This window comes from Protobothrops mucrosquamatus, unplaced genomic scaffold (assembly GCF_001527695.2).
Source record: "Protobothrops mucrosquamatus isolate PMUCROS unplaced genomic scaffold, P.Mucros_1.0 scaffold_6, whole genome shotgun sequence".
NCBI classification, from domain to species: Eukaryota; Metazoa; Chordata; class Lepidosauria; order Squamata; family Viperidae; genus Protobothrops; species Protobothrops mucrosquamatus.
The window spans coordinates 2395-12598 of record NW_015386082.1 but is presented as its reverse complement, the minus strand read 5'-3'; the positions used below and the strand labels follow the sequence as shown (position 1 = coordinate 12598).

General features: G+C 38.7%; 1 protein-coding gene across 1 annotated transcript; it reads right to left on the bottom strand.

The window, feature by feature from the left end:
- Positions 1-598: 598 nt before the first annotated feature.
- LOC107284631 (serpin B6) lies at positions 599-9967 on the bottom strand. The gene is made up of 8 exons (XM_015812760.1): positions 9790-9967; positions 9379-9512; positions 6834-7011; positions 5830-5967; positions 5210-5327; positions 3837-3967; positions 2795-2962; positions 599-1637 (listed from the first exon to the last, which is right to left on the bottom strand). The coding sequence occupies exons 3-8, from the start codon at positions 6999-7001 to the stop codon at positions 1233-1235; spliced, it is 1128 nt and encodes a 375-aa protein (XP_015668246.1). The 5' UTR covers positions 7002-7011; positions 9379-9512; positions 9790-9967; the 3' UTR covers positions 599-1232.
- Positions 9968-10204: the final 237 nt, after the last annotated feature.

Here is a 10204-nt window from a genome sequence, read left to right as displayed (position 1 = left end):
GCACACATCTTCTGGTCATGTGATTGTATTCTGGGCACTTGGCAACTGACTCACCTTTATGGCTATTTGCATCATCCTGTGGTCCCATGACCAAAATTTGCAACTTTTTCTTTGCTGGTTTCCAACATTCATTTCCAGCAAAGAATGCCCATTGGGGAAAATGAATTTCCTTAACAACCGCATGTTCGCTTAATGACCATCGTAATAACTATCATACCACTGAATCTGGTCACATGGTGCCTCGACTTATGAACCCAACAACGTAAGACTGTCATTCTAGGCTTGATTACAGTCAAGGACTACCTGAAATACAATTTGGGTGTAACTAATGAAGTTCAGTGAAATGGCAGCTGAGTAATATACAGCGGCGGTCCCAACCTTCTTGGTTACATGGACTGGTGATGGTGGGGGGTAGGGGACGGGTTCATGCACTCAATCCCGAACATGCGCAAATGAAGCCTTGCATGCTCATCCACCGCTTTTGTGGCCCAGTTCTCAATAGATCTTGGACTGGCACCAAGTCACGGATGTAGGGGTTGGGGACCCCTGAGGTAAGGGTCTATCACCATACCAGCTGTTAATAAATCTGAAAGCAACATAATCAAATGCTCTTTTATTTCAATTTTGAATAATGAAAAACTGCATCAAAATAAGAATTATATCAGGTAAATATCATTTGTAGATATTTGAGTAGTACAGGATCAAATTGCTTGATTAAATGATGACCACAAAAAATATGTTCTGTGTACTCATTCTAGCACTGTGTACACTTGCTATTATAAGCTCAGCAGCGGCATCTACAACTAGCCACAACTTCTCCCAAATGACAAAACATGATGTCACAATGAAAGCTAAGTTGACTGTACTTGTATCGTTGCATGGAAATGTATACTGGGCAGATACATAATTACATCTGTGTTGTGATACCTTGATTCATGCTTAGCAACTTCTCCCCCACAGCCTACATTCCTATAAACAAAGCAATGTTGCAGGATTTATCTACCTATCAGAACACCTGTACTAAAAATTATTTTCTTGAATTCATTAAAAATAATTCTATCCTGGAAAGAAAGGATTAAAATCCAGTATCATGGAGTATTATGAAGGAACTATCTCCACCTAATTACAGAGATCGGAAGTGTGATAGTGAAAGTTCAGTACAACATGGTTTAAAGGAATCTGATGAGGAATTAAGGGCCAGCCATTATACCAGTATGTGCTGGATGCACCCATTATGGAGAACAATACCTACCAAAGAACAGGACGCTGTTTGTAGATCGCTGGATAATAAAAAAGAGGAAGGGATGGTCAACTTTGAATTCTAATACAAAGCATGCACACTCTAAAATCATTATAGCAGCAGTAGCAGCAGCTGCCTCAGTGCCTTCTTCGTTGACTTCTATGAATGATTTGTGAACAACTTCAGATATGACTAAATCATTGTTAGTTGACATTCCAGAGAAGTCTGCCTTGCCCTCATCAAATGCATCTGTCATTCCCATGCTTCTCAGAACAGGCTTCAGGTCATATTCTTCTTCCAATTTAAATTTGGGAAAGGAGAGTTCAATTTCTCTTGGGGCCATCTTCTCTGGCTTGATCCACTCTTTAAGTTTCTCATAAGTAATTTCTCTCTCCAGCTAAAATAAGATGAAAAGCATTAAAGGAGAAAGAAATTTGTTGTTATATGACACTATGACTTATCCTGATAATTTCATTCTTAACACAAGTATGATGCAATGTTTACAATGACAGAAAAATTCTGAAGTCTTACAAGCAGTTGCAAATTCTTGTATTTCATAGAACATTAGGAAAAATAATTAAGTCACAAAAACAGGGCAGACCTTAGAACCAGGAGGAAAAGGAGAAATATAAATGTAGCTTTATGTTCAAAGTACATCAATTTCTAACTCAATACACTCATTAACAAACATGAGGAAGATAAGCCAGATCCACCTGGTAGAGTTACTAGTTCTAGAATTGCTTACCCAACAGTCCAGACAAATTTATATACATTACATCAGATAAAACTCACTTGCTGATAAGAAATATTTTTATAATTTATTCATTTTTGTATTAAATCTTATGCCAATTTTCATTCCAGAAAATCCAATAATTTACACTTATGCTAAAAGCTAAAAGAAATGCTAAAAGAAAAGTACAAAATGAGACCTAGCTTGTTATAGTGGTTAAAAGCACTAGGGTATAAATCATCACTTGAATTACTAGATTTGGTGATTTTTAGGCCAGTCACACCCTCTTAGCCCTACGAAGCAGGCAAGGGCAAACAACTTCTGAAAATGTTACCAAATTAACTACCTGGATTTGTCCAGACAGTTGACAGAAGTTAAGCCTGGCTTGAAGTCTTAAATACCCAGATACCCACACAAAAATACCTCAGCTATATGAACTTGCTTATTCTTTTCTTCAAGCTACAGATCTCAGTAGCTATTTCAACATTTAACAGTATAAATTGAAGAATCGAAAACTGAATCTTAACCGTTTGCCTCTTAATAATGTCATAAGAAATACCATATATTATTGGCAAACTTATCAATTGCCTTGTACACATCAACTACTGATGGAATCACACTGTGTATACAATAGTCTGAGATTTAAATGTATTAGACTATTTTTTGCGTCTTTTCAAAATAAGGGAAAATACAAGTCAAACCAATAGCACTAATTATAATTGCAGAAAACCAAGTTTCAATATTAAAAAGGACAGCATACAGCTAGTATCAGAGATGTTTTCAGATGGACCAGGGTTTTAAATTGTTTCATGAAAATACTTCACCTTTTCCAACCCAGTAGAGTTATCTTCAATCTTATCAGGAAGCAAAATGAACATGCTCAAGGCATTATCAGCATATGGAATCTCAAGAACTGAAATCTGATAGTCCGATATGTGGGTCAAGTTGTACGTCTCTTTCTTGAACATCATCTGCACAGTTTTTGTTTCATTCTACAAGTGAAGAAAATCTATGTTAGAAGAAATATTTCAAATAAATAGAAAATACAAATAATGCCATCATGTATTTAGTGTTGGGGGTTTTTCGCCTCTGATTAAATCTTTCATCTTTTGATTTGACCTTTTGAATCAAACTATATTGAGTGTTTATAATGTATATGAGCATTTACTGTATCATATCTCTGCCATCCACCAAATTCTCCAATCTTTACACATAGTGATGTTTTACTTTTCATAGAATTGGAATAATTTTAGAGTATTAAGGATTAGATTTAAAAAGCAAAACTTATGACTTTTAGAAAAAGGATGCCTAAAGAATTATCAATTCTGTGAGCAAAAAAATGCAATGAAATACAGGTCTGTGATTTTAATCAGCCGTTTTCTAAAATGAACAGAGGTTTATAATATCAAAACTAGCCTCCTTTGTGGATAGCAACATAGAAACATATTGTGCCTATTCTTCCATCGAATACTTCCAGGTGATAATACATAAAAGAACCCTACTCAGCAAATATATTTGCTAATCACAACTACTCCCTAGTTATTGTGGTTAATCACATAGAATTAGTGGGACTGGTGCTGGACTAGAAATCCCTACATAAAAAGTTTCAATGACTGAAAAGTCTGAATTTCTACACACAAGTCTGAATGTCTACAGACAAAGCCTGAATGTCTCTTCTACTGACTAGAAGTACTAAGTAGATAAAGGTACTTCTAGTTATTTTTACATTCTTAATTGGTTAAAGAAACGATGTCCTTACAAAGTTTAATTAGGGTGTGAACGAAGTGTATATACGTTTTATTACGTTAAATTTTATGAGTCTTACGGAGAAAATGGACCAATTATTTATTTATGGAACAATTAGACCTTACCGTTTTCCTGTGTGTGATCTTTGTTGAACTTATTTGCCCAGTTTCCCTTGAAATAGATAGCATTCACCAAAACCAGTTTTGTAAGTGAATTAATTATTCCTGGGGCAAGCAGATTCTGAATTTTACCTTTTGAGAGTGTAAAAAAACCCTGCTTTAATTGATAGATACTTTTATAGGCATAATGTTGCACAAAAGTCTTAGGAATCCACTTGTAAGATTTATTCTCTCTCTCTCTCTCTCATGGTCATGTTTGTAGGTAAGCCAAAATAAAAACATTTTTATTTAATTATTAGATTCTTATCTTGATTCTCCTTCAGGAGCTCAAGATGGTCACCAGAAAGCTTCTCTGACTGAGGATGAAATGCAGCTTTTGCTTCTTCAGGGCCAGTTCAACATCCATCCATCCATCCATCTTTCCTCCCTTAACATTTATATAGTCGCCCATCTTATGTCATTATTTAGTAAGGTTACCACACATAAACAAGTTAAACAACAGGCAAGTTAAATAATTGAAATATGCTCAGATGTGTCCATCAATAGAATCAAGCCTCTATTCTTGGCAAGAATTTCATCAGAGGTTTGATGGACACTTATGTAGCAAATAAAGGTTAATAAATATGGTGGGTCTGCCTGCCTTGTCTGTCTCTCTCACATGCATGCACAATATTGCATGTCTTTCTTAATGAAACTAATTAACTCTATTATCATTCTCACCTGAGGTTTTTTCTTCTACCCAGAAGAAGAACTGATTTTGTTCCATTCTTCTGTGAACTAACAATCTGTTACACAAAAAAGTCTTAGGAACCCACTTGTAAGATTTATTGTTTCCCAGCATCTCTCTCTCTCTCTCTCTCTCTCTCTCTCTCTCTCTCTCTCTCTCTCTCTCTCTCTCTCTCTCTCTCTCTCTCTCAATCGTGGTCATGTTTGTAGGTAAGCCAAATTAAAGACATTTTTATTTAATTATTAGATTCTTATCTTGATTCTCCTTCAGGAGCTCAAGATGGTCACCAGAGAGCTTCTCTGACTGAGGATGAAATACAGCTTTTGCTTCCTCAGGGCCAGTTCAACATCCATCCATCCATCCATCCATCCATCCATCTTCCCTCCCTTAACATTTATATAGTTGCCCATCTTATATCATTATTATTAAGGTTGTCACACATAAACAAGTTAAATAACAGGCAAGCTAAATAATTGAAATATGCTCTTGGCTAGAATTTCATCACAGGTTTGATGGACACTTATGTAGCAAATAAAGGTTAATAAATATGGTGGGTCTGCCTGCCTTGTCTGTCTCTCTCACATGCATGGACAATATTGCATGTCTTTCTTAATGCAACTACTAATTAACTCTATTATCATTCTCACCTGAGGTTTTTTCTTCTACCCAGGCATTTATATGTCTTCTTGAATCTTCTGAAGCTTGCTTAAAGTTAAGTTTCTCCAGACCTGCATGGTAGAATTTTTGAGTGGATTCTATAAATGACTTAAAAAACAATGACATCTCAGTAATGGAAGCAACACAAAAGAGCAAGAACTGATTTTGTTCCATTCTTCTGTGAACTAACAATCTGGAAACATTATTTATTACACTGAATACACCTTAGAAACCGCCAGTGCCATTGGATAGCTAATACAGCTTAGAAAAAATATATCAGATAGTAGGAACCATTATGGAATTATCCCAAGATAACTTAGTTTATTCAAGAATATATCTGGCAATTATGGGTCACATAGTTCTATTTATGACTTTTATTTGAAAGTTCTATATTTAGAATGCTAAAGTCTTACTGGGTGTTCCTCTAACATTCCCAATAAAAGCAGCTAGACTTTTTATTTCTCCCTTCAGATAACTCAATTGGCCAAAGTAAAGCTATTAGGTACTTTTTATGAGCCAAATTGCAATTCCAATGATATAGGCAAACATTGGATCAAACAGAGTATTTATAGTTGTTTCTAGCCAGTTCTCCAACATGCATGTAACTTACTGCAAGAAAATCATATGATGTTTCTCCAAAGAGCCGGTTGGCTAGACTGAGGCTATAATTGGCGCTTGGTTTGTTGATTTCAGAAATGAGCTTCTCAAATCTTTGGTGAACCTCTCCATCTTTGGATACAGATACCACCTATAAGATGATATATGGATAATCAAATTATGCTCAAAATCAATTCAAAATGTAATACAACAATAGCAAAACCTTGGAAAAGCTTGCACATTACAAATGGTCTCCATATAATTTGGAGCTAACCTGCACATGTATATAGCTTTTTAAGTTAATAACTGACGAGGTCTAGTCTTGAAAACTAAACAGGGTTGTGCCTACTTATTATTTGGGTAGTGTTTGGACCCCAAGCTTGTAGAGCATATTTGGACTTCTCAAGTTTGAAATTCCTAGTCATTGATCTCCTTTGAAAATCAATTTGATTGACAAGCAAGAGAGATGAAGAATTTTCAGAAATGTCCCTTTCTTGAAAAAAAAAAAGGTTTTTAAATCACCAAGACCATGCCTCTGTGCATAAAGTATTTTTTTTAAAGGCAGAAGGAACACTCTTGTACCTACTTTTACTCTTTATATAAACCTCTAAGCAAATTGAATCATTATGTGCCATCAGTCTTATTCCAAATTTACAATGGAAAGTATTTCTTAGGGTAAGGGTAGGCAGCACTTTTAAAGGCAAAGGCTGAACTTAATGTTTCTAGGAAGATTGGCAGCTGCAGTGAGTTGGACACTCTCAAGGACGTGTCCCAGTGCCTGAAAAATGTTGGGGTTTGGATGGGCAGGAACACGCTTAAACTCAACCTTGTCAAGACTGGGTGATTATATGTTCCTGATTCTCCTGGCACCACAACATTCCAACTTTAAGTCTGAATGGGCTAGAATTCCCTTAGACCAGGGGTAGGCAACCTTGGCTTGTTTATTACTCGTGGACTTCAACTCCCAGAATTCCTGAGCCAGCATTTTTCTTTTTGATAAAATGTATCTTGATATACCTTTGACATCTGAGCTTCTGTGTTACCTCTGGCACCCAACGAGACCATTAGCAGCGCAGAATACATACTCAATGGAGAAAAAAACAAGTTCTTGGTGGGATCATTTGCACTAAGCTTCTTGAAGAGGTTGAGGGCAAAGGTGGTGTTTGCTACAGAAAGGCTGTCCATGTTTCCTAGCCTAGAGAACAAATATAGTATGACAAACCATAGATTAACTCCTAAATAATGACTGAAACACCCCACCCAGGAAACTATTTTGTGTCCTACTTGAACAATTTTGTGAAATCTTGGTTGCTCCATCACTGGAGATTTTTAAGAGGAGACTGGAAATTCACCTGTCTGAGACGGTATAGCTTCTCTTGCTTCAGCAGGGGGCTGGACTAGAAGGCCTCCAAGGTCCCTTCTAGCTCTATTCTTATTCTTATTCTATTCGCTTTAAGGAACATGATGTACAGAACTTAGTGGACAAAATATAAGGGAACTATGAACCCCACTTGCAGATTCTGTTGTGATTCCTCGTCAGCCAGTGGACCCAGCAGCTGAGTCTGGGGAATCAGAGGAGGAGGAGGAGGGGCCTGGAGGGACATCAGAGTCAGAGGAAGGCTCTAATGAGCTCCAAGACTTACAGTCTGAGGAGGAGCCTGGTTGTAGGGAGGAGGTAGCAGCTACAATTTCATAGATGATTTCCACAACACACAGAGCAGGAATGAACTCCATAAACAGAAAAACACTATTGCAACGAAATTGCTGTCTGTCTTAATGCACTTATTCTACAATTTAGGGGAAGGTCAGCAAGTACTCATCTTAATTTTATACTTAAAGCAGTTAAACTTAAAAAAAGATTAAAAATAGAGCCAGTTTAGATATAGCAGTTAAGGCACCAGGCCAGAAACTTGGGACGGTGAATTCTAGCCCTGTCACATGCATGAAGCCAGCTGGATGATTTTGGGTCAGTCCCTCTCTCTCAGGAAGCAGATAATGGCATACCAGTTCCAAAAAGCTTTGTCCAGAAAACAGCAGGGATTTGTCAAGGTAGTCACCAAGAATCAAAGTTGATTCAAAGGGATAAAAAAATGAGGTCAAACACCAATATTTTAAAAGGAAAAAAAATAAAGCACTGGAGAATCACTGTTGTCTAACTTCCCTGACTGTTCTTTGGCTTTAATTCTTAAAATCCTCAGGAAGGCAACTTATCAGTTTTAGAGCCAATAATCAAACATTCCTCTTTTACACACCCAGGCCATAAAGCAGCACTCCTCAATCTTTGCAACTTGGAGGCCCAGTTGGGAAGGGGGGGGGAGAGGGGAACAAGGCTGCACGAATGGCAGGTCGGTGCACATGCACAGCTCAACTTGCACAATCTGCAGGCCAGCACACACATGCATGTGTGCGCAGCTCGACTTGTGCAAGTTGAACTCTGCAATGTGTGCATGTGCGCTGATCTGCCACTCTTGTAAGTCAAGCCGTGCACGTGCGTGCCCACCGCTTACCCTCGTGCATCCTGTTTCTGAATAGGCCATAGCCTGATAGTGGGCCAGGGTTGGGGACCTCTGCTATAAAGTACCTGTCATATAGTTTAATCAGAAATTATTATCCAGGGCCTTGATTCATTTTACTATGTACTTTTTTTTTTTTACATTAATCACCTACTCCAGGGTTTCTCAACCTTTCTTCACCATGGACCCCCTTTAAATATCTTTTGTGGCCATAGACCATGACCATAGAGCCCCAAGACTTAAACTCAAGATTTAAATCAAAATAACCTTTCTTCAAGCCTTCGCTTACACACACACACCCGTGATGACATTGTGCCCCCCCAGGGGTCCGTGGACCATAGGTTGAGAACCACTGGTCTACTCAGTCTTCTGAATGCATCAATATTGTCCAAGATACCATAGCATATTAAAGTACATATATTAAGTAATATAAATGCTCATATAAAAAAGAAAATCTAAAGAAAGCAGAGAAAAATGGTCATCTTTCAAGTCAGACAATGAGACTTCTGTCTGTGGACTTAGATGAGACCCTATTTTATAGCAACACTACAAACAGGCTGTCTCAAAATATCAAGTAATCAGATGCATGTGCTAAACCGCAAAACAAACATGAAGATCAAAAGAATAGTTAAGAAGATAGAGGTGTCTTTTAAATAATAAGAGTCTAGAGAATTGCATAATCTACCTCTTGTCTTAATGAATTATTTCGGAGAATCCAAAAAGTCGGATGCTATTTTGTAGCTCTTAGTTAACAAATACTGTCAATAACAGACTTCAGGTTTGTCTCCCAATATGCCTAGCACAGCTTCCACTGAAATTTTTATCACTTTCCTGTTAGAGTAGGAAATAGAGTAGGAAAGTAGCAATTTTATTAAACTCTATTAAGTTTTTCATTCTGCCAGATATGGGGGGGGGGATACTCCTCCACTCAACACAACTGTACAGCTGCATCGACTCTTACCACCGGCATATGTTAAGTATTCATACAACAATGTGCCAACCAAGAGAGCCCCAGCAAACTGTCAATCAGCCCTTTATGTCAATCTCACCTGTGGCACCTCCAGAAGAGGCCAGAGAGAAACGTACAATGGTTGTACCTGGAAAAGGTAAGTATTCTGGGCTGCTGGGGCAGTTACCGGAGACGTCTGGCTGGAGAGAAAGGCCAGCGAAGCTGCAATTAATCCTGGAAGAAGTAAAATGAATAATGTTTTAGGTTCTTCCCTGCCTGTGTTGACTCAACAACCTAACCGCACACCGCCCCTTCAAAAGGAAGAAGGGGGTGAAAACCCCCTAGAGAGGGAAGGAGGAAGGGCAGGAAAGAAATCCAGACGTGGAAAGGGCAGATGTTCACGACTAGCCCTTTAAACTTCCTGGGACCACCAATCCACGCCTCCCTTAAAGCCAGCTGGCAACTTTCCCTGCAATGCTGAATGCCAATCGCGGCTGAGGGCTCTTTTTACCTAGAGAGAAGTCTTTTCACTAACTGGAAAGAGGCCGAAAAGAGAGGTTCTTCCGCGGCCAGCCCTCTATAAAAGAGTTTGCAACCTGCAGGCCGGGGCGGAATTGCTTCAGGCGCTTGCCGCAAACTTCCTTTCTCCCACGTCTCCCTCTTTGCAATATCCTCCCAGGCGGGAGGGGCGGGGGGGGGGCCGGCCGGACGAAGTGTGAATGCGCTTCGTGGTGTGGAAGAGCGGTCGGGTTTCGCCGTGCCTTTACAGTGTTTCTCAACCTTGACAATTTTAAGGCATGTGGACTTCAACTCCTAGAATTCCACAGCCAGCATTGCTGGCTGTGGAATTCTGGGAGTTGAAGTCCACATGCCTTAAAATTGTCAAGGTTGAGAAACACTGCGCCCTTAAAAGGACGCCTCCAGGG

Excerpts from the sequence above, each read along its gene's own strand:
- LOC107284631 (XM_015812760.1), bottom strand. The coding sequence starts at position 7,001 with ATGGACAGCCTTTCTGTAGCAAACACCACCTTTGCCCTCAACCTCTTC. Across the intron at positions 5,328-5,829 it reads CATCATATGATTTTCTTGCA|TCATTTATAGAATCCACTCA; the intron begins GTAAGTTACATG and ends TTGTTTTTTAAG. Across the intron at positions 3,968-5,209 it reads GGTAGAAGAAAAAACCTCAG|GTAAAATTCAGAATCTGCTT; the intron begins GTGAGAATGATA and ends CACTCTCAAAAG.